Source organism: Vigna umbellata, chromosome 1 (assembly GCF_029865625.1).
Source record: "Vigna umbellata cultivar VRB3 chromosome 1, Vumbellata_1.0, whole genome shotgun sequence".
Lineage (NCBI taxonomy): Eukaryota > Viridiplantae > Streptophyta > Magnoliopsida > Fabales > Fabaceae > Vigna > Vigna umbellata.
In genome coordinates this window covers 44593209-44618497 of record NC_142165.1, presented here as the reverse complement: position 1 = coordinate 44618497, position 25289 = coordinate 44593209, and the positions used below count along the sequence as shown (strand labels likewise).

At 35.3% G+C, this 25289-nt stretch overlaps 1 protein-coding gene across 3 annotated transcripts; it reads right to left on the bottom strand.

Annotated features, from left to right (window-relative positions):
- Positions 1–833: 833 nt before the first annotated feature.
- Positions 834–22416, bottom strand: LOC124832369 (RING/U-box superfamily protein). Of its 3 annotated transcripts, none has more exons than XM_088103314.1 (15): positions 22253–22416; positions 21164–21314; positions 20155–20252; positions 19272–19333; positions 14541–14632; positions 14327–14450; positions 13112–13198; positions 4783–4873; positions 4238–4345; positions 3965–4065; positions 3353–3418; positions 3173–3260; positions 2469–2529; positions 1745–1808; positions 834–1147 (listed from the first exon to the last, which is right to left on the bottom strand). In XM_088103314.1, the coding sequence occupies exons 1-15, from the start codon at positions 22320–22322 to the stop codon at positions 1016–1018; spliced, it is 1395 nt and encodes a 464-aa protein (XP_087959440.1). In that variant the 5' UTR covers positions 22323–22416; the 3' UTR covers positions 834–1015. The 3 variants fall into 3 exon arrangements, with proteins under 3 accessions (XP_087959440.1, XP_087959439.1, XP_087959441.1); XM_088103313.1 differs by having other exon boundaries at positions 834–1134; XM_088103315.1 differs by lacking the exons at positions 20155–20252; positions 22253–22416 and having other exon boundaries at positions 834–1134; positions 21164–21295.
- Positions 22417–25289: the final 2873 nt, after the last annotated feature.

Sequence of the window (25289 nt, the reverse complement as noted above, 5' to 3'; positions counted from 1 at the left end):
TGAAACATAATTTTTTTTATAGTAATTTAAAAATGAACAACAAAGAAAATGTGCTGCACTAAAACAATAAATTAAAAATTGAGAATATTCTTATATAAAAGATTGAATATTTTACTCCATTTTAATTAATGACATTGGTGGTTGGAAGGGAGAAAAATAGAAGATTAAAAGAAAATAAAAATATCAGAGAATTCTTCTAAATGACCTTTTGCAAGAACTCAACATCTTGTATTAAAGATATTATTAAAAAAATTAAGTAGCTAATTGATGTCATTAACACGAATGAAACTATCTATTAGTTTTTTTCCATTATTCTTTGTTGAGAAAATTTGAAATTTGTTTCTTTATAATTAAAATTACTTTATGCCTAATTTAATTTGTGAAAAAAAAAATTCTTATATTTTTTAATTTATATATAAAATAATTTTAATTTATAAAAAGAATTTATATAAAAATAAAAATTATTAAAATATCTCTATATTTAAAATATATCTTTATATATATATATATATATATATATATATATATATATATATATATATATATATATATTTCAAGGTAAATTTCTCCATCTAGACTACTTAACTTAATAAAGAAAAAAATCGTATAATAAAACCTATAAATAATTCAGATTTAATCAGATATAGCATTGACCATTTTTCATCATCCTTCAAAATTTTCCCAGTCAATTTTCTGTTATATAGAAGCATATAATTTATTTAAATTTTTGTAAAGCAACGATGGCTGTCATGAAAATAAAATTTATGAATATAGGCATTACAAAAAAAAAAAAAAAAAAAAAAAACCTTTTATGATCTACAGTTTCTGCAATATAAAACCAACTTTTACTTGCTAGATAATCACCACTTTTTAAATTTTGAACTGCTTTGAATCCAGGAATTAGCGTCATTGCTCCGACAAGAGGAAAAGTCTAACTGACACAACACAAAGTATTGTTGAAAAGGGAAGAATAAGAAAACGGTTCGAACTTGAAAGAAAAATGCTGACATTATAGTCACACGTTTGAGCCTCTGGTTGGACGGCACACATGATTTCTCTTACGAGCATGCTCTTCACTGCGGTGCTGTGTTCGACATGCATATCCATACCAGCAATCTTGTCTTGCTGATGCATCTGGTGGAAGAAGCTTTTGTATTATACGCAAAAACAGTAAAACTTGGTCAACTTTGCTGCACACCATTTTCATAGTATATAGTACAACAAAACATCAAAAAAAAAAAAAAACTTGGGAGTTATTTTCTGTTTGTTCAGATTTTAATTGATGGAATTAGTTTCTCACATATCCTAAATACAGTGTTCTGAACTCAGAAGAGAAATGCTAACAACACACTGAATGAGACACTCTTCAAATTCCAATGCTTTCTATTAGTGGTTGAAATTATGGTGAAACTCACTAAACAAAGGTATGACCAAGCTACCACATATAAAATAAGATCACCACGAATTTCAAATAATAGCTAGTAACTTTAGAAAGTGAGACGTTAGCATCCCTTTTGAATGGTATAGCATTAGAATTTTCATTAGCACAACATACATTATCCAAGGGGAAAATTTTATTTATTCATTAGGCCAGCCATTTTTTTTTTCACCAAATATTAGTAACAAGTGAAAATTTATTACTACAGAGTACACATCATGATTACAGGAAAACAAACCAAAAAACAGTTTTTAGTAGAGCTAGAATCTGTTGATTAGCAGAATGCTTTGGGTTTAAGGTACTTACAGATTTGGGTATACAGACGCGAAACCAGTAAAGGAGAAATGACACCAACTTGTGATGACAGTCACTGCATGATTGATTACATTAAAGCATTATGAATATGAAAATTATGTGATGACATTCTGACCTAATTCCACACTTTATTATATTCAGTTTTTATATCACACTAGCTCAAGGTGTTAATAACTTCAAAATATATGCATAGAAATTTAGTCAACAGTATAGCCAAAGAAGAACAGTGTAATCTGTAAAGCTCAGTTCATATGAACTCTTGTGTTTTCTGGATATAGAAGACTTTTTGAACACTGTCATCATCAAAGGTTTACCTTCTTTTATAGGCCAAAGATTATCTTTTAAAATAGAATCTTGGAACCGACTAAAGAAGTTGATTGGCCATTCTAATTAGAAAGTTGATATTGGGAGTGGGTTGTAGAGTGCAAAAACAAAAATATGATAAAACTGAACAAGTAAATGCAAGAGATCAACAGAATTAATAACCAAACGTATAGTAATTCCAAATAAAAAGTAAAATGTAATGCTTTAAGGTAATGTATACTGAGAACTAGCATGTAAAAAACAACACAAACTTGGCATATTTGGGATACTGACAAATTGGTCCGGTAGGTATCACACTATATAGATTTATTCAAAACTTTTGAATAGTAAACAATCTGAGGCTGAATGTGTGACTATATTTAGATTATTCCACTTTCAGGACAAAGCTTACCGGCATACAAAAGTTCGAGCAGTAATCGTCTCAGCATGATTTAGCATCATTCGCGATCTATCTGCCAAGAGAAAAAGAAGGCAAGGTGCAAGTCAAAATGTGTTGACATTTTCACTGTACATCACATCAATTTACAACAACATCTAAATTTTATAAGAATATTTTGAAAATTTTCCCATTAAATTAAAACTTGCATGTGTATACAAGTTAGTGTAAAACAGAAACCTTAGGGCCTGTTTTTCTTTTCATTTTCAGTAGTGTGGTCTGTGGTTACTGATTAGTTAGTTGCTAACTCAGCACCGTGAGTCATATTGTACAACTATTATACAGCTGGTTCCTTTGTACAGCCAAATTAGTGAAAGTTCATGAGGTTGTAATAGATCCAAGCCATGGCTTCTCCCTTCCAATTTCCACCAAGAAAATCATAATCCAACGCCTTGTCTCATCAAATCTCAAGCAAGCTTGATTAAAAAAAATTGTCGTGAAAACATGTTGAAGGGATTTGTGATCTATGGTCACAAATTTGTTTCACAGTTGACACCATAATTCTTTCTCAGTAGTTTACCGAGCGAGATCATGATGCTGATACAGTTAATCACATCATATTTGGATTGGGAAAATGCTTCGGAAACAAGGCAACAAGAGAATTTAAAGAGGAATGCTTCTTATTAACTATTTCATGGATGGTAAATTTATCACTTAACCGATTTCTCTGTTGTCCAGCTTTTGTATCCACTCTGATATCACATCCGGCAATGTCCTTCCCATTTGTCTAATGCAACTATCAGTTATCTAAAACACCACAAACAAAAATATCATCATAATCTATGTAAGTTAAAACAGACCAAAAGCAATAAAAAATAAAGGGATTGAAAAGCACATACCTTCTGTTCATGAATATTCTTTTCATGTGTTAACAATGGAATGCTCGAAATAGGGTGTTCTGAGATCTGAAAAAAAGGGACAAAGATCGTGGCTAAAGTGACCTTTATACTATATCCACTACCTTTAATTCACAAGGCCAAAAAAACCAAGAAAGAAAACATTGTTCTGCACTGTTAACTGGATGATGGAAATTGATAAAAACATCCAGCATGTAATGCCACAAGAATAATTACACAAAAACAAAAGATCTTTCTAGAATGAAACTGTTAGGCAGGGAAGTAATGAGAGGGTTTGGAAAGTGTATTATAGGAAGAAATTTAAAAATATAGTTAAATTGTTAGTTGTTACAGGGGCAGACTTTCTGAGAAAGTCTGTATATTCTAATCTTGTGAGATGTTCAGACAAGAAAAATTTTAATTGTTGCGACAGGGAATGCCTTGTGTGAAAGGAAGAGATTTCCTTTGTAAGCTGATGTTTGTGTTCAGGGTTGACAATTGCAGAAATAATACAGAAAAATGGTCTTGGTTTTTTTCTCTATCTTGTTCTTTAATCATTGAGGCAAGTAATAAAAACAGTCAAAATTAACAACTATGATGAACAATAACCCATACAGGCCTAAATGTATCCTGGGAGCAAACAGGGTAAGAGCCATTCCCGGCTACTCCTAGAGCATGCCAGTAAGCTCCACAGAATGGTCTATCACATCCTGAACCTGTGGAAAGGAAAACATGAATTACCTGACATTATCAATGAATGTGAATATTAAACCCCACTATTACAAGCTAGCACAAAAATACTTTTAACCCAAATCAAAAAGCTACTCATATAAAAACAAAATCATAAATTTGACAATGCCATTTACTAAATTAAACACGATAACTTACAATACTGAGGAATGCCAAAACCAGTACGGGAAGGCATCATTCCTCCACATGCTTGACATTGGAGATGAACAGTGTCATGTTTGCAACCAAATCCACCAACTTCAGTATCTAAAAATAATAAATAAAGAACTCAATGTGTATGATGAGAACAAGAAATAAAGAAAAAAGTCACAATTTTGTTATCTCTTTTGGTTTTATGACGTGATTTTGTCATGAAATTCAGACTATAATTACAGTAGCTGATGCGGACATAAGTACCCAAACAAAAAAACTTCAAATCTATTTCAAGTATACGGACAAGGCACAACCATATCTAATTAAACATATCAGCTCAATAATCCTTTCAAAGAAACAATATTAATATCTTTCATGCAGGTCAGCTCAGGCTACAAACACTAATATTCATATGAACAGCACAACTTAAAGTTGAACACCGTGAATAATAAGCACAGCAAACAAAGGAGACTCTAGGGGGAAACGTTTTGCTACATAGATTGCATTGTACAAGAGACGTTATTCCAGATCTAATGCTGTATTGTTATTACCACACTGTGGGCACTGATGATATGTGCCATCACTTTGATCATCCAGTGGTGTGTAAGCCCTCTTTCGATTCTTCTTTCCAGATCCAATGACCTAATAGTAAAAACAAACAACAAAAGAGTAAAGAATATAACCCCACAATATCTAAAACCAGAACCATGATGCAAAATCATAAAATCCCAAAAATAAAGGTATTTAAAACTGTTCTGAGGTTTGACAGAAGAGTCTAGCAAATGTACTAAATCATAATCAAACTGGCTTTCAATAAATTTGCAAGACAAAGTACAGGATATTTTGTTACACCTAGATGTTCAAATCCAATAGACACCCAAATATGGTATAGAATCAATTATATTTTGTAAAATTACCTTGTTAATCACTTGTTTGAAAAGCATATTTTATCAAACCAACTGTTAGATTCAAAATTTTAAGAAAATTAGATCAAGTCTGCAAAATTGTATACAATTTAAAAACTAAATGATATTTCATCAAACTGCTGTATTGTATCATAACGGTCCCAAGACCAGGTAAAGCAAGAGGCTTGAGTTAGACCTTCAGCAACCAACCTAAAACTCTCAATATACCAAACATGGATTGCTCATCAGATACTGTGTGCTAATGCTAGGTTGTTACCTGAAAGTAAGCCATTGCCCAGCTCGAGTACAATGTTAAATGAGCTAAAGTCATTGAACAGATAACTGTATGCATTGTTAAGAAGGTGGTGGATACAATGATTTGAAGGGATTATGAGCCTTCGAGAAACCAAATGGTTAGAAATAAAGTTAACTGGAGGGCCATTTAACTCTCTTTTTTATTTTTGGTCATTAAGTTATTCACATACTTGTTATCATTGAGTCTGATGAACTCTTTTAACAATCAGATGGTTAGACCATAAACAAGAACCACCACATCCACCACACTAACAACGACAGGCATCACACTTCAAATTGATCCTTACATCATAAAATCAATTTAAAAAATACTACATATTCTCATTAACATTTCAATTCCACTACACAACTCTCTGCTTCCTAATCAACCTATCTTACCCTGTTAGACAAACTTTACAACAAATGCTGCAACTACCACATCAATAACTATCAAACTCCATGAAAGCTACAATAGTAGCTCGTAAACTAATTTATTTCCCTCAAATCTGCCACCACCCTTTGTTGCCCTTCTATGCCCTCTTATGCACCTTCATAAGTTGGGCCATTCATCCAATGAAAAAATCAAAACCCATGTCACCTGTATTAACACACTAAAACTTGAATCAATAAGCACAAAAACCAAAACTTAGACCACGTTGTAGTGCACATTGCTTGCACATCACATACCCTATAGTTTGGCAAAGATTGATGTTCAACTATGTAGTGTAATTAAATCTACTATTCATGTCTCACTTAAGCCTATTTTTCAAACCATGAGACATGAGAATTAGTTTGCAGTGAGGTTTGCGCTGTTTATACAAATGACACATAACACGTATATAGTGTGAACCAAGATCCTTGACAATGCATTTTAATCCTGAAATATAGAAAGTTAGTTTGTAAGCTAAATTACATCACTGTGACTCATCCTGACATTGCATTTGTAGTGAACATGGTAAGTTAATTTTTAAACTCTCCATTTTTGAGATCATTGATGCAATCGTATGCATCCTAAAATATATTAAGAATGCTCCTTCTGGAAAAGACCTAATTTATGAAGATAACAAAAATACTCATATTGCTAGGTATTCTAACATTGACAAGGCAGGGCCACCAACAAATATACACTCCACTTCAAGGTGTTGTGTTCTTGTCGGAGGTAATTTAATATCATGGAAAAGTAAGAAAAAAAAATGTTGTGGCATGATCACCAAGTAGTATTCCACATTGGCACTAATCCTTTTTTTCATAAGACAAAATATATTAAGGTAAATTATTATTTTATAAGAGAAAAGTTGGGTCCGTAGACATCACCACAAGATTTGTCAACACTAGTGAATAGTTGACCGACATATTCTCCAAGTCTCTAAGAGGACTATGGATTGACCATATTTTGTAGCAAGTTGAATGCATAGAACTTACTCCAACTTGAAGAGTAATGTAATAATTATATAAAAAGGAACAGATTCTATATAATTAGGAATATATATATATATATATATATATATATATATATATATATATATATATATGGGTTTGCTAACGCGCGTACGCCTGTTTTTCAGTTGGTACATTTTAGCAATGTGTACCGGGTTTTAGTAGACAAAAATATCCTTATATACCATGGATTCTAAGTTTTAAGGTTAAGGGTATTTTAATAATTTTCATTCTCAAAACTAAAAAAAAAAAAAGAAACCCCCCAAACCCTATTCACCTCTCTCATTCCTCTCAACCCTTTCTCTTTCATCTTTCTCACTCCAATATTTTCTCTGTCATCCCTACTGTAGTCCCAATTGAAAAAAAAATCAGAAACACCCTACTGTAGCCCCAATTGAAAAAAACACTTGCCGTTAAACAATCTTACAAAAAAATGATTTTATAATGAGTTTTGATCTTATAATTTTTGTCTCATCTAATTTTATTCAATTTTCACAAGCATAAAGGAACTGGTAATTGACCTGGAAAAAATCAGAAATACTTGTTGTTAAACAATTTCTTACAAAAAATGACTTTATAATGAGTTTTCATTTTATAATTTTTGTCGTATATAATTTTATCTAATTTTCACAAGTATAATGACATTCGAAAGAATTGGTAATTGGCCTGGAGGGTTTTTTTAGAGATGATGATTCAACATATGCAGATGATGAAATTAGAGAAATTAGTGGAGATGGTGAATGTTGAAATATATTGTATTGTATAATGGGCTTTTAGGGCTGGTCCATTGTTCCTTATATAGGACTTTTTTGTGTAATAGAAACTTTAACACAGTAATAATATTTTTACCATCTTTCAAACTTTCACATGGTATCAGAGCTGGTTAGGGTTCGCCGCTGCTCACTGCCCGCGCCGTCGTTCTCCGTCGCTTTCCGCGCCGCTGCCGCCGTCCGCCGCCGCCGTCCGCCGCCGTCCGCCGCCGCTGCCTTTTCTCCGGCGAAGTTAAGGGTTCGGTTCGCCTCGACGAGCGCGACCCATCCCTGGTGGTCGCCGCCTCATTCTTCTCTCGACGCGCCGTCACGCGCCGTTTCTCTCTGACCACTCTCGGGCGCGTGGACTTCACGCGCCGCCTCTCCCGTGCCGGATCTTCACCGTGCCACTGCCGGTCGTTTCGCCGCCGTCTCCTGAGTGTATTGTGGTCTCTGATTTGCTGTTCCGTTGAGGGTTGCTCCGTTTAGGGTTTCTTCCCACACCTTTTTCCCCTCTTTTCTTGTTTGGCTTTATAATGGCTGGTCTTGGAACACCGTCTCTCTCTGCTACTCCGACCATTACTTCTGCAAAACTCAATTGGAAAAACTATCTATCTTGGTCTTCTTCCGTGGAGTTATGGTTTCTTGGTCAAGGACACCATGATCATCTTGAACAAGATGTTTCCACCGTTCCTGAAGAAGAGAAATCTCAATGGCAAAAACTTGATTTTCAACTATGTGCTGTCCTATGGCAATCTGTTGAACCAGAAGTGTTAGAAATTTTAAGACCTTACAAATCGTGCTCTTCTTTTTGGAGAAAAGCTCAAGATATCTTTTCTAACGATGTGCAACGTCTCTTTGATGCAACTCAAAGAGTGACTTCCCTTAAACAAAACAATCATGATATGGTTACTTACATAGGAACGGCCCGTGCTGCTGTAGAAGAATTGAAGAATTTCTTTGTGGCTGATTCTTTAGAAGGCCTAAACAAGAAGCTTGATAAGTTTTATATGGTCTTAATTTTGAGAGGTCTACATTCAGATTTTGACCATGTTCGTGATCAAATGTTAGCTGGTGATCAAGTTCCATCAATGGACAGCTTAGTTACTCGACTTCTTCGGGTACCTTCATTAGTTAAAGACGAAAGTTCAATTGGTGGTATTGAAACATCAGCTATGGTAGCACCACAAGGAAGAGGAGGAGGCAGAGGCAACCGAGGAGGACGTGGTGGCCGTGGTATGCGTCCTCAGTGCACATATTGTAAGAGGATAGGCCATACTCGAGAGAAATGTTATGCCTTACATGGATATCCTGACAAAGTCGCTCATGTTTCGAAATCTGATGATCTCGAACCCAAAATTTCAAATGAAGAATACCAAGAATTTTTGAAGTATAAGTCTGGAAAATCTTCTCATCCTGACCAATCCTCTTCCATGTCCAATGTGTCAACTGCCTGCATATCTCAATCTATGGAAGGTCACAATCCATGGATCCTTGACTCAGGTGCCTCAGACCATATCTCTGGTACTATTTCTTCATTTTCTTCCATGTCCTCTCAGAAAATTCCTCATTTAATTACTGTTGCCAATGGATCCAAAGTTGCATCTCAGGGAATTGGCAGAGTTTCCTTATCTCCTTCACTAAATTTAAATTCTGTTTTGTATATTCCTCATTGTCCTTACAATTTAATCTCCTTGAGCCAATTGACTCGTTCCTTAAATTGTTCTGTAACCTTTACTGCTAATTCCTTTGTTATACAGGAACATGGTACGGGTCGCCTGATTGGAGAAGGACATGAGTCTCGAGGACTTTATTTTTTGAAACATAGCTCTTCAGTTTCCTGTTTTACCACTTCATCTCCAAAACTTTTGCATGATCGGTTGGGCCATCCAAGTTTATCCAAGTTGAAGATGATGGTTCCAAGTCTCAAGAACATTCAAGTCTTAGATTGTGAGTCGTGTCAATTAGGAAAACATGTTAGATCTTCTCATCCTAAAAAGTCTGAGACACTATGTAATTCTCCTTTCTCAACTATTCACTCTGATATTTGGGGACCAAGTCGTGTTACTTCTTTTGGTTTTAATTATTTTGTAACCTTCATTGATGAATTCTCTCGATGTACTTGGGTTTATTTAATGAAAGAGAGATCTGAACTTTTGTCCATATTTGTGTCTTTTATTAATGAAATTAAGAACCAATTTGGGAAGACAATTAAAATCCTTCGTAGTGATAATGCTAAGGAATATTTTTCTTTAGCGTTTTCTTCATTTTTATCTTCCCAAGGAATTTTACATCAGTCAACATGTCCTCACACTCCACAACAAAATGGTATTGCAGAGAGGAAGAATAGACATCTCATTGAAACTGCACGCTCCTTGATGTTGAATACTAATATCCCTGTACATCACTGGGGCGATGCAGTCCTCACTGCCTGTTTTCTAATCAATAGGATGCCTTCTTCCTCTCTTGAAAATAAAATTCCTCATTCTGTCATTTTTCCAAATGACACTCTATATCATATCTCCCCACGTGTATTTGGGTGTACATGTTTTGTCCATAATGTTTCTCCAGGTCTTGATAAGCTATCCGCAAAGGCTATTAAGTGTGTCTTCTTGGGATATTCTCGTCTTCAGAAAGGGTATAAATGTTATTCTCCCTCCACCAAGAGATATTATATGTCTGCTGATGTCACATTCTTTGAGGATACACCGTTTTTCTCGTCCTCTGTGGAGGATCGTTCATCTGTTCAACAAATGTTTCCTCTACCATCGTGTGATCCCTTGGTTATTCCTGCTTCTATACCTCAAACTCAAAATGTGAATGACATTGTTCCTCCACCTCTTATCACATATCAGCGTCGGAGACAATCTCAAGCTCAGAACAATGAAGATCCTCTAGACTCATCTCCTCCTCCCTCAGCTCACCAGACCATGGATCCTTCATCCTCCTCGTCTTCTACTGACTCAGATGATAATTTGCCCATTGCCCTTCGAAAAGGTATTCGTTCTACTCGTAATCCATATCCTGTTTATAATTTTTTGAGTTATCATCGTTTGTCTTCTACCTATTTCTCTTTTGTTTCTTCCTTATCCTCCCTTAAGACTCCTAATAATATTTATGAGGCACTTGATCATCCTGGATGGCGTCAAGCCATGATTGATGAAATGCAGGCCCTTGACCACAATGGTACTTGGGACCTTGTTCCTCTTCCTCCTGGTAAGAAGCCTGTTGGCTGCCGATGGGTTTATGCTATTAAGGTTGGTCCTACTGGTGAAATTGATCGTCTAAAAGCTCGTCTAGTAGCTAAGGGATATACTCAAGTTTATGGCATTGATTATTGTGATACGTTTTCTCCTGTGGCTAAAACCAGTACAGTTCGTATTTTACTTGCTATGGCTGCCATTCGTCATTGGCCACTTTACCAGTTGGACATTAAAAATGCCTTTCTTCATGGTGATCTAGAAGAGGAGATATACATGGAGCAACCTCCTGGGTTTGTTGCTCAGGGGGAGTCTGGGTTAGTTTGTAAATTACGTCGTTCCCTCTATGGCTTGAAACAATCACCCCGTGCTTGGTTTGGTAAATTTAGTCGGGTTGTGCAAAATTTTGGATTGAAACGATGTGAGGCGGATCACTCGGTGTTTTATGGTCATTTTTCTCCTGACAAATGTGTTTATCTCATGGTGTATGTTGATGATATTGTTATTACAGGGAATGACAACACTAAAATTACTCAATTAAAGAATCATTTGTTCAACCACTTTCAGACTAAAGATCTGGGTCGTCTAAAATACTTCCTTGGTATTGAAGTAGCACAGTCAAAAGAAGGTGTCATCATTTCACAAAGGAAATATGCTCTTGATATTTTAGAGGAAACAGGCTTGACAAATTGCAAGCCTATTGATAGTCCTATGGACTCAAATCAAAAGCTAATGAGAGATCAAGGTGAACCTTTCTCAGATCCAGAGAGATATAGAAGGCTGGTTGGAAAACTCATATATCTTACAATAACAAGACCTGATCTTTCTTATCCAGTGGGAGTTGTGAGTCAATTTATGCAAAATCCACATGTTGACCATTGGAATGCAGTGATTCGAATTCTCAGATACATAAAAGGAAATCCAGGACAGGGATTGTTGTATGAGGACAAGGGAAGCACTCAGATTGAAGGATATTGTGATGCAGATTGGGCTGGTTCTCCAATTGATCGAAGATCTACTACAGGATATTGTGTTCTACTTGGAGGGAACCTTATATCTTGGAGAAGTAAGAAACAAAGTGTTGTTGCTAGATCTAGTGCTGAAGCTGAATACCGATCTATGGCTTTGACTACATGCGAACTTGTGTGGATCAAGCAACTTCTCCAAGAGTTGAAATTTTGTGGAAATGAGTCTTTGAAACTGTACTGTGACAACCAAGCAGCCCTTCATATTGCCTCCAATCCAGTGTTTCATGAGAGAACAAAACATATAGAAATTGATTGTCATTTTATTAGAGAGAAGTTGTTGACTAAGGAACTTGTTACTGAGTTTGTCAATTCTAATGAACAACTCGGAGACATTATGACCAAATCTCTAAGGGGGCCTAGGATTCAATGTATATGTTCCAAGCTTGGTGCATATGATCTATATGCTCCAGCTTGAGGGGGAGTGTTGAAATATATTGTATTGTATAATGGGCTTTTAGGGCTGGTCCATTGTTCCTTATATAGGACTTTTTTGTGTAATAGAAACTTTAACACAGTAATAATATTTTTACCATCTTTCAAACTTTCACAGTGAAATTGAAGTGATCTTGAATGAACCTTTGCCTGAAGGTGAATATGTCAATGACTCAACTCTTTACAAAGGCAAATTGTTTAAAGGCAAGTGTTTCTGATTTTTTCAATTGGAGCTACAGTAGGGATGACAGAGAAAAGGTTAGAGTGAGAGAGATGAAAGAGAAAGGATTGAGAGGAATGAGAGAGGTGAGTAAGGGTTTGGGGTTTTTTTTTTTTTTTTAAGTTTTGAGAATGAAAATTATTAAAATACCCTTAACCTTAAAACTTACAATCCATGATATATAAGGGTATTTTTGTCTACTAAAATCCGGTACACATTGCTAAAATGTCCCAACTGAAAAACAGGCGTACGCGCGTTAGCAAACCCCATATATATATATATATATATATATTACATAAGTTAGGAATGTTTTTATTTATTTCCATATCATATATTTATTATTAGACTATCAAATCTCGTCTATTTATTTTATTGAATTATATTTTCTCAATATAAAAAAGAACATGTGTTGGCTTAGAAATAGTTTCAGCTCATTGTCTCCTATTTTCTATAGTTTAACATACAAAATTACCAATATCTAAATCATTTTGATACAAATAATCATTAAGATAACTTCAAATGTGTGTATATGAATTTTTAGTAAGTTTGGACAAGAACAGCATAATACAGCAAAGGAAAGTAAACTTTGATCGTTCAAAGAATCATCTTACTCACAAGGTTTGATCGTACTAATGCATAAGAATCTAAAAGTGAAACTTCATCATGTGGGCGTCTCAGTGAAGAATCAGCCCTCAGCATATCCTAAAAAAATATGTATATTACAAAAAAGAAAAGCACTAAGTGAGAACAAAAGGTAAAAAGAAAAGAAAATTAATAAATCAAAAGGTACAACAACAAATTGAAAAAGGAACTATCCTATCTACAGCCTAGATGAAAATTATGGCCAAAATGTCAACCACGCCCTCATGCTATCCATGGTGACACTAATAACTGAGATCAACATTCCTACGGGTAGATTAGTTCGAATTTTAACAAGAATTAGTTATTAGTTACGAGCATATATAAAATATTCAAAAATGTGTGACCTAGCATATATCTAGCATTGAGAAAAGTCAATAGGTGAAACTTAAGCTTAATAATATATCAAATCAGAACTGATGACACATTTACTCAGAACAAGTGCCCCTTCCTAATAGATGGGAAGTTATTGCACATGCAAAGCTTTAGAGTTTCTATTTGCCAAGGCAAAAGAAATAAAACAGATTTATAATAAAGACAAATCAACAGATGGAGCTTCTAGAGATCAAAATATCTCTCATATCAAACCCGGATAACATAATTTAAGAGCTAAGGGGCTATTGAACCCAAAAGATCTGGACTTGTAATTAAATAAAATCGGAAGATCATGGCAGAGAAAGAATTACACATGTTTCATTCTTCCATCTCCCCAGATTTATAATAAAGACAAATCAACCGATGGAGCTTTTAGAGATCAAAATATCTCTCATATGAAACCCGGATAACATAATTTAAGAACTAAGGGTCTATTGAACCCAAAAGATCTGGACTTGTAATTAAATAGAATCGGAAGATCATGGCAGAGAAAGAATTACACATGTTTCATTCTTCCATCTCCCACCACCAACAACAATAAAAAGTTGCCTGGTTAATATTTTGTAAAGCTGTTAACAAATACTAGCAAGAGAGCTTTAGAAAACCATAATTTTGGACATGTCCTTTTCCTAGAAATTGTGCATGAGAATAAGGCTTAAGCTTTGGTTTATGTATCCAACAATCCTCTCATCTATGCCCAACATCATCTTTTCCTCCTCTTTTGTAACTACCATAAGCAGATAAGCACACTCCGATTCAGTAATAAACATATCTGACTCCCTCCTCCCACACCGAATAATTTGGCATTAAACTTACCTCAGCAATTATACGCAAAAAGTGATTTTTTCCAACAAAGTGAACTACTGCTCTGCATTGAGGACAAAGTACAGCTGAATGTCTTTCCTTTGATCTCCTTAACCACTCTGAGAAGCAACCATTGCTGTAGTGCCACATAGCAAATCAAGCAAAAGTCAAAGAACTGAAACAGAACTACAATACTAAGAAAAGGAGGGAGAAATGGTATCCATACCAAAAGTTATGAAGGCATGGAGCTACAGTAACAACATCATGCCATATGTTTAAGCAAATGCTACACTTCGCGTGATCAGCATCTACACATATCTGGAAAAGAAACACAACCAGTCATCAATATTACTAAAGATAAAACATATTAAAGAAGACTGATAGCAATATAGGCTCTGGCCCAAATTCTGATGTGTTGAATGGGCCTAGCAATGACAACAGAGGAAATATGAGAGAGAGGCCTAGTAGGGAGCACAATATGCCAAATTATCTCCAGGACTACATCACCAAGTAGAAAGATTTCTAGTATTTTCTATTTTGTCAGTATTCACTATATTTGCTGAGCTGTACTTTCTGTTATTGATGCTTTCTGTTTCCACAATTCACGGGTAGCCAATCATTGGTAACGTGAACATTGTTAAATACCCAAACTTGAAATGAATAGAAAGAAGAAGAATTTTCATTATCTTTCTCTGTTAATTCTAGGAGGCTCCTTGATCCTCGAAATCAAGGCAACTTATACCTATCAATTTGGTGCTTTCATTGCTCCTCTTCCCATGGCCGAACACAACACACGCTCTAAAACCATTGACGATGCAATTCTCCGCCTCACCCAAAATCAGTCCATCCTCACCACCTCCCAAAATGAACTCAACACCAAGCTCGACTCCATCATTGCTCACCTCTCCCAGACCGACATCATCAACCCTCAAACCCAATCCCCATCCTCACCATCTTCAACTTCCTTCAAACCTCACATGAAGCTCGAGGTTCCCCGGTTTGATGGTCATGATGCTACCGGTTGGATCTTCAAGATCACCCAATTCTTTGAGTATCACTCTACGCCCGAAGAGGATCGACTCAAAGTGGCTTCCTTCTACATGGACGGCGCCGCCCTCAGCTGGTTCCAGTGGGTTCACAAAAATGGCCTGATTCCGTCTTGGCACAATTTCCTTCAAGCCCTGGAAACTCGTTTTGCTCCTTCTTACTATGAGGATCCTCGTGGCCTTCTGTTCAAGCTCACACAAAGCGGTACGGTTAATGATTACCTTACTGAATTTGAACGATTGGCTAGTAGAGTTGTGGGTCTTCCCCCTTCATTTTTGTTAAGCTGTTTTATTTCGGGTCTTTCTCCTAAGATCAAACGGGAGGTTTTGGCTTTGCAACCACTAACCTTTACACAGGCTGCTGCATTGGCTAAGTTGCAAGAAGATAAATTTCATGACCTGAGAAAAGGTCCCCGGAATCGCTTTTCGTTTCACCCTCTCCGATTTCCACTTCTCTGCCACCGCCTCAGGGGCGCTCTTCCTCCCCTCTGCTACCCACTCCTTCCAAGACCAACTACAAAAAGCTCTCTCATGAGGAAATGTTAGCTCGTCGTGAGAAAGGCTTGTGTTACAACTGCGACGAAAAGTTCCACCCTGGCCACAAATGCAAGGCACGTTTCTTTCTTTTGGTTGCGGAGGAAACAGAGGTTGATAACACTACCCTTTCTGATTCTTTGGCAGCTCCTGACCCGGATCCTCTCCTTGCCCAAGATATACACAATGAGCTCTCTTCAGCCCAAATTAGCTTCAATGCACTTTCAGGTTTAACGACACCAGAAGCCCTTCGTCTTTTGGACCTCATTTCAAAGAAGCAAGTAACTATTCTTGTGGATGGCGGCAGCACTCACAACTTCATCCAAGACCGTGTAGCTAAGTTCCTTAACTTACCACTGCAACCCACCCCCACACTAAAGGTGATGGTTGGCAATGGTAGTGTTATTGAATGCCACCAATTTTGTTCGGCTGTTCCAATTTCCATACAGGGCCATATTTTCACTGTTGATCTTCATGTTTTACCCATCTGCGGTGCGGATGTAGTATTGGGCATCCAATGGCTTAAAACCTTGGGCCCAATAGTGACTGACTATTCTCAGTTGACCATGCGTTTCGACAGAGAGGGCCGTACAGTTGAATTAAGTGCAACCTCACCTTCTGGACCTCAACACATTTCCGCCCCTCAACTCAAACGTATTTACGAGACCAACTCTGCAGCAGCTTATTTCCATATCCAGCTTTCACCCACATATTTTCCATCTCAACCATCTACAGTTACTCTTCCTACTCACACACATCCCCACCTCTCCTCTATACTCCACAATTTTTCCTCAAAGGTTCCAAGTGCCTTTTGGCTCAGCAGCAACTTGAATATTTGGGCCACATTGTATCGGCACAAGGGGTGGCCGCTGATCCTTCAAAAATTCAAGCCATGGTACAATGGCCCTCCCCAACAACCTTAAAGGCTTTACGTGGCTTTCTTGGTTTGACAGGATTTTATCGTCGCTTCATCAAGGGATACGCTTCTATCGCTGCTCCATTGACAACTTTATTAAAAAAAGATAGCTTCAACTGGTGCTCTGCTGCCCAATCCGCTTTTGATCAGCTCAAGAAGGCAATGACCGAAGCCCCGGTTCTGGCCCTTCCGAATTTCAAGCTTCCTTTTCAACTTGAGACCGATGCATCGGGTTCTGCTATGGGTGTCGTCCTGATGCAACATGATCATCCTATTGCATTCTTCAGCAAGCCCTTCTGCCCTAGACTACTTCGTTCTTCCACTTATGTCCGTGAATTACATGCCATCACCTCCGCTGTGAAGAAATGGCGCCAATACTTATTAGGCCATCCCTTTGTTATTCTCACGGACCACCGTAGTCTTAAGGAGCTAATGTCCCAATTGATTCAGACTCCTGAGCAGCAAGTTTATCTTTCCAAGTTGTTGGGTTACGACTATACCATACAGTATAGAGCAGGAAAACATAATGTGGTTGCGGATGCCCTTTCTCGCCCCACTGATACTGTCCAGAGTCACTTTTTCATCCTTTCTATGCCTCGCTTCATTTTCTTGGATAGATTACGCCAATCTCTTCAAGACAGCCCTGACTTTGTTTCACTGTTGGCTAAGGTGCGACGCGACCCTGCTTCTTTCCCTCTTTACAGTATTCATAATGATCTTCTCTTGTATGATGGCAAGATATGGTTAAATCACGACAATCCTTTTATCCCTCTTCTTTTGGAAGAATACCACACTACACCCTTGGGGGGTCATATGGGCTTATCCAAAACTATGGCACGTATTCAGGGCAACTTCTTTTGGAAAGGTATGCGTTCAATTGTTCATACTTTCGTCTCTCAGTGTTCCACCTGTCAGCAGACCAAATATGAAACTCAGAAACCAGCTGGTTTATTACAGCCCCTACCACTTCCACATGACACTTGGGAGGATCTTTCTTAAGATTTCATCACTGGATTACCTCCTTCCTTGGGCCATTCTGTAATTCTTGTGGTTGTTGATCGGTTCTCTAAAGGTGCTCATTTTGGTACTCTCCCCACTCATTTCACTGCATTTAAAGTTGCCCAACTCTTCATGGACATGATTTGCAAGCACCATGGCATCCCACGCAGTCTGGTTTCGGACCGTGATCCGATTTTTATTAGCAGATTCTGGCGTGAATTGTTTCGTTTATGTGGTACAAAGTTGCGTATGAGTACATCGTACCATCCCGAAACTGATGGGCAGACTGAAGTTCTCAATCGCATTTTGGAACAGTATCTCCGCTCTTTTGTGCACGACCATCCTTCCCACTGGGGCAAATACATTTCCCTTGCTGAATGGTCTTATAATACTTCAATCCACTCTGCTACTGGGACCTCTCCTTTCCATATTACCTTTGGCAAACCTCCTCCCTCTATTCCTTTTTATTTAACAGGATCCCCTTCGGTGGAGGCAGTTGATTCCTTACTTACATCTCGCCAAGTTCTTCTTGATCAGTTGCGTGCGAAGCTCGAGAAAGCACAACTGACCATGAAAGCAATAGCAGATCGTCAACGCAGAGATATCTCTTTCCAAGTCGACGATTGGGTTTATGTTCGTTTACGACCATATCGTCAACGATCTCTTCATTCCCCTACCACCCCGAAGTTAACCAAGCGCTACTACGGTCCCTTCCGCATCACTGCTCGCATCGGCCCTGTCGCCTATCAACTCGATCTTCCTCCGAGTTCAAAAATTCACCCTGTGTTTCACTGCTCTCTTTTAAAGCTGCACAAGGGCCCCCTTCCAACTACCCCTACCAGTTTGCCTCCTCTGGCACTAGATAACAAGCCTATTATCGAGCCACTTGCAATTATGGACACCAAAATGGACTCTTCTACCTCACCACCTACTAAGCTTGTTTTAGTCCAATGGAAGGGACTTGCACCTGAGGATACAACTTGGGAGCCTTGGACGGATCTCATTTTTGATTATCACCTTGAGGACAAGGTGCCTTTTGCAGTGGTGGGTATTGATAGCAATATAGGCTCTGGCCCAAATTCTGATGTGTTGAATGGGCCTAGCAATGACAACAGAGGAAATATGAGAGAGAGGCCTAGTAGGGAGCACAATATGCCAAATTATCTCCAGGACTACATCACCAAGTAGAAAGATTTCTAGTATTTTCTATTTTGTCAGTATTCACTATATTTGCTGAGCTGTACTTTCTGTTATTGATGCTTTCTGTTTCCACAATTCACGGGTAGCCAATCATTGGTAACGTGAACATTGTTAAATACCCAAACTTGAAATGAATAGAAAGAAGAAGAATTTTCATTATCTTTCTCTGTTAATTCTAGGAGGCTCCTTGATCCTCGAAATCAAGGCAACTTATACCTATCAAAGACACTAAGGAGGCACAGCAATATTAGACAATACCAACCTTTAGCTGCCTCTGGGAGCCATCTGGGCTAGACATTATATGAAATTTGTAGCTGACAAATCCTAGTGCCATGAAGAGAAAAATGGAGAATTAAAGCAATTAATAACCATCTTATAATTATTAAAAAACAGTAATAAAAACTTATAAGTAGCAGACAGATTTTGTTCTGTCCAACACTCTAAATTAAAAATCTTTAACAGTTATTCAAAAGACTCAAAAATCATGTTAACCAGCAAGCTTAAATTATAATTTAATTATATGGTAGCATAATACTATTGAGACATGTAATTCCCACTCACGGATCATAATGTTGGTAAAACTGACACAAATTAATGTGCTAGAGTTTTTGGCTACATCACTGTCCAAGTTAATTAATGCACAATCAATCAACCATTTTTCACCCTGAAGCCCTCCATTATCTTGGTAATTTAACATGCTGAATAATAAATATTACCACTTTCATCAAACCAAGTTTGAATCACATTAAAGAGAACACTATAACCTGCCGCTCACTACAAAGAAAACTTGGATAACAACTTTGCTTGAAACAAATCAATGGATTGACAGTACCACAATGGCAACGCTTTTTTGGAACTATAACAGACAGAGAACACAATTTTACAATTTGTATAACATAAATATTACCACTTTCGTCAAACCAAGTTTGAATCACATTAAAGAGAACACTATAACCTGCCGCTCACTACAAAGAAAACTTGGATAACAACTTTGCTTGAAACAAATCAATGGATTGACAGTACCACAATGGCAACGCTTTTTTGGAACTATAACAGACAGAGAACACAATTTTACAATTTGTATAACATAAATGTTGCTAGTAACACAAATTGTTACGGTGCCATAAATTTTAAAAAAATCTGACCTTCCCTATCAGGACCTGGGATAATTTGGCTTCCATCCTTAATGACAATGGTGTCATCACTGTGTATCACAGCCCCATCAACAAGAATTGTATCTTGACTACAGCGTGAATACATGATACACCCAAAACCAAAGTAATTAAAATAAAAGGAGTAAAATACTCAAAGGAAAGGAGATAACACCCTTCTTGAAGAGATAAATAAACATTTAATAGTTCAACTCAGGTTGGAGGTTGTAAGAACATTATTATGATTAATTAAAAGTAAATTGCTATTGATTCATGATCATGAAGCTGAAACAAGTTATGGGATTTCAACCCTAGCAAAGCAGAGAACTGATTCTAATAATACAGTTGCTCCTCTGATTTTAATGGAATTCAAATGTGAGTTGAAATCGTATATTGTTTAGAAATGGGCAAGCTGAGAAATATATAAATAAGAAAGACCTACAGACCTATTGTCTTAAACTTTGGGTTGACTGTAGTGTCTTGTTCTCTTATGTAGTTGGTTCTTGATCCACATTTGTGAATATCTCCCAAGTGTTTCTCCCCTTGGATTTCTTAACAATAGTATTAGAGTTGATGGTTAGTACTAGTGACCAATTCAAACAAATACAATGGATTTGGTGTTGGATTCAGATGTGCAGATGATCCCTTTTGAATCCATGAGGTATGCCATTGAGGTGAAGAGAAGTGTAAGTAATGGACAATTAAGTGCTTTCACTTGAGGGGGAGTTTACAGTATGGAAGGAACTCACTTGAAGGAGGGTTTGCTAGAGTTCAAGTGTGAGACTCATACATTGTGTAGTAAAGGACAAGTTGAGTGATATATGAGTGAGAAAAGCTCATAAACCGATTGTCTTAAGATTTTCTATTGAAAATGGTGTCATGTTTCTCCCCCTTGGATTACCAACATTCTTCTCAAACTAACAAAGGACTGATATTTATCGTGAATAATAGGGAACATGATTTTCAGAAATACATACAAGTTGTTAACTAGTCAAGACTTTACCTCTTGTTCTCCATTGTGGCCGAACATAGGTCAGGATTCCGTACTATTTTGCACCAGCTATGTTTGTCACTAGAATTAGCTGATATCTCTGAAGATATTACTTTTTCATCTGACCTTATCTCCACATCTGAATATCTCTCGTCTGATGGAACTACAAAAAGGAAATAGTTTGATTAAAATAAGAAACGTAAGGAAGTTTAAAACTTCACACTTTACTTGCCTCTTCAATTGTTTATATCTAGGAGTTAATTGGCATCCCCTTAAAAAGTGGGATGAAAAAATTCAGATGTGTTTTTCATACAAATTTCCAAATAAAGTCCATACAGATACATGTGTTTTACGTGGTTTATTTTTACGGGAACAAAAATTGATATTGTAAAAAGCATTCAAATGACATTCTCAGCAACCCCTTGAAATGTATAAATCCATTAGAACAGCGAGCTAACACTAGCATCTCCATTTATTGCCACCCACTTCAAAACAATAGACACACAAATCCAACTCTTTTTCCTATCCAACCCTACAAGTTCTTGTCATTGTGAAGACAGCACCACCTTTTAAATTAGATTAAAATTACCATGCATCCACTTTCTCTATCTCTCATTTCCGCCTCATTTTTCTTCTTATTTTTCTTATTATTTCCGATCACATCGTCTATTATTTTTTCTCTTCTCCCTTCTTTTTTTCCTCTGTATCTCTCTCTTCTTTGTGCCATGCACCCCAATAAGGGGATGCACGTTTAACTTCCTTTAAATTATTCAAAGCCCCAAAGTGACATCCACAACTACCAATTGTTACAATCCGTGTCCGTAATCGATACGATGAACTACGCAGTAACCTACAATGAAATGGAGGCTTCGACATTTCACAAAAATGTGAACTTGGTCATCAAACCAATAAAAGAAATAGTCTTTTCATACTCAGACTTCAGATTCCACTTAAAATTTGAATAAAGACAGTGATATCCCAATTGGGTGGAGAGGGGGAGAAATGGAAAGCACCAAATTTGAAACTTTGTTTGGTATCTATAAAATGTGAGTGCAACGGTGGATAACAGGAATGAAATTGAAGATTAAAAATTATTATTACCAAGTTTGGCCCAAATTTCATCTAAGTGCTTTGCTGAAGTTGAAGAAGAGCATTCTCCGGTTTCCTCCATTGATCACGGGAGAAGCCTCTTTGGTCGGTGAAGTGGAGTACAAAGGTTCAAGTTCAAACTTGAAAGGTTTGTTGATATTGATTGATAGGTCAAAAGCTTGCATGAAGAGATCAACTGCTTAGTATTAATGTTTTTTTTTATACCAATAAAATTTTATATTTTATTTTTAGTCTTCAATAAAATGATTTTTTATTTTATATTTTGTTGTATATTGACATTTTCTTAACTCGTGAATTATTCATTGAATAATCATGTAGTTAAAAAAAATGTATCTTTTAAAAATCATTTCATTAAGAAAAAAAAAAGTTACCTATGTGATACAAATGTCTATAGCATATTCACCTCGGTGATAAGAATTGTATCTCCTTACTTGTTTTTTCTTTATATGTCCCTTATTTATATGTTAAACTAGATATGTATACCATATTAATTATTTTTTTCTTCGTATAAAGTAATGATAAACAAAATACATATGTTAATTATATTCAATATACCATAGTCCCTTATACATAACTTATTTAAGGATGTGAGGAAACCACAATAATTAACTAAAGGTACAAGTTTTATCGAAGACAGAAATGAAAAATTAAAAAAAAAAAGTTTATGACATAGAGAAAGGTGTAAAAATCTGTTGGGACAAAAACTAAAAAATAAAAATACATATTTTAATCTATTTAAGCATTGAAATAACTAAATTCCATATACAAAATTTAACTTTGATATATGGATAAAATGTGGACTTGTAGGGTAAAGATGTAAATAGTTTATTGTAGTAAATAAGATGCGTAAATAATCCTTTAGAAAAAAATCTATAAATTTATACATATTACATGTAATATGATTTTTACAACAAATATATATATATATATATATATATATATATATATATATATATATATAATACTTTCAAATAATGTAATATTTAAAATATAATAAATTCAATTGTAATTTGTAATTGATTGTACACTTATAAAATTTTAACATTTTATTTAATGATGTAAAACTATTAAATAAAGGTATTTCATAATTGATAGTCAACTGCATATAACATACCATATATAAAATATTAGTATAGCATAATCGTAACATTATATATGTAGAAGAAGTTCTTCTAAAAAAAATTTTGCTTTCAAAACAAAACATTACTAAAAGAAATGTTATTATAATAAAAAGCAAATAACTTCTCAATCCTCATTGTATAATTATATAATAAGAGAGAGTTACGCATATACCTCCCAAACTCAAGACAAGATGTCATGATTTTTTATTTTATCAATAAAATAATATTAAAGATAATAATAATCAAACTACTGTATTTAAAATAGTTCGCATAAATTAGTGTCTAACTATACATACAAGTGTATATCAATAATCACTCTCAGCATCTTATAAAATTACTTTATCAACTTTTGCACATTAGCTAAATTACACAATTCACACATTTGGTAATATCAAAAGAGATCAAAAGGTCTTTCATAGGTTGTAACGAGGCTTGGCTAAAGAAATACAATTTTTCAAGAATTCAAAAGCACCATTAAACCAATGAGAACAACCAAATGTACATAATACATTATATTCTAGATATTCTCTACATAATAATTTTTCCAAAAACTGTTATATCTTTCTCATAACAAGACCTTTTTTCGTAACATATTATGTTGGCTCTTTTCCTTCTTTTTTTCATTTTTTTAAAAAAGAATTATGAAATTATTCAACAATCAGATCTTTAATCCATTTGACATTGATAAAAGAAGAAGATGAACATTTTGCTTCAATAAAGAATTTTGATGATAATTACTCGTGGAGAAGTATTGAAGACTTAAATAATGTTTAAACTAAAGATATTTTTCTCCTTGAAAACTTAGGAATTTAGTTGTTGAAGTCTTGTGATTTGTGTATTTTATTTAAAATAGTTAAATTAATAGATCACGAGTCAAAAGACATAACTCAAGCATCAAAGGGCTAAAAGAGTTTTAATTTTTCATAAAAGTTATGTGATAATCGATTATCACTAATGATAATAGATTATCCAATTAAAAATAATTTTTCATAAAAGTCTTTATAATAATCAATTATCACTACTAGTAATGGATTATTATAGGAAGAAAATGTTTTCAAAAAAGTTTATGTGATAATCGATTATCAACATTCAACGTCACTTGTAATTTGACTCTTTAGTTTCTTGAGTTAATTTTCAGAAAAGAGAGTATATACATTTTGGCTAAACCTAATTTTTAAAATAACTTTTCATTTAGAGGTTTATACTTATGTCTACAACAAAAACTCTGTGTTTGTGAAAAAAAAAAAGCTTTGTAAGACATAGTGTGGGTAGAATGAGAAATTTGACTAAACGTGTTCTTGAGTAATTGAATGTTAATGTTGTTAGAAAAAATTGTTTATCCTTTATGTAATTCAAATTATGTGTTTCATCCGTGTGTGAATTAAGAAAGGTGTTGTTAATCTCTTGTCTTCAAGAGAGATGCTTTCTAAACTAAACTTTATTTTTTGTGACTGTAAGTTATGGTTATTTTAGTGATTAATTAATCAATCTTTAGAGAGATTAACAACTTTATGTAGAGTGTTTTGATTTGAATTAGTATAAAATTACTTGTGTAAATCTCTATTTCTCCATACTCTTTATTTTTATTATTATTATTGAAAAAATCAACTTTGTTTTTAAAAGGTATAATTTTATTAAAGAAACTAAATCACCTCATCTTGAGTTTTGTCCAAAAGAAACTAATTTCATGTACTCTCATATCCCTGTTTTACTCATATTTACCTATTCTCTTTGGTTAGAGTTTAAAACAAGATATATTTTCTTTAAAAGGCTGAGAGTAGAAGAAAGAAACAATTAAACTAAAAAAGGTTTACAAATGGATTAACATATCAAAATTTACTATTTGACCAAGTAGCTTAAACACATAAATCACAAAATTAGTTGTCTTTATCCTTTCTAACAATTTA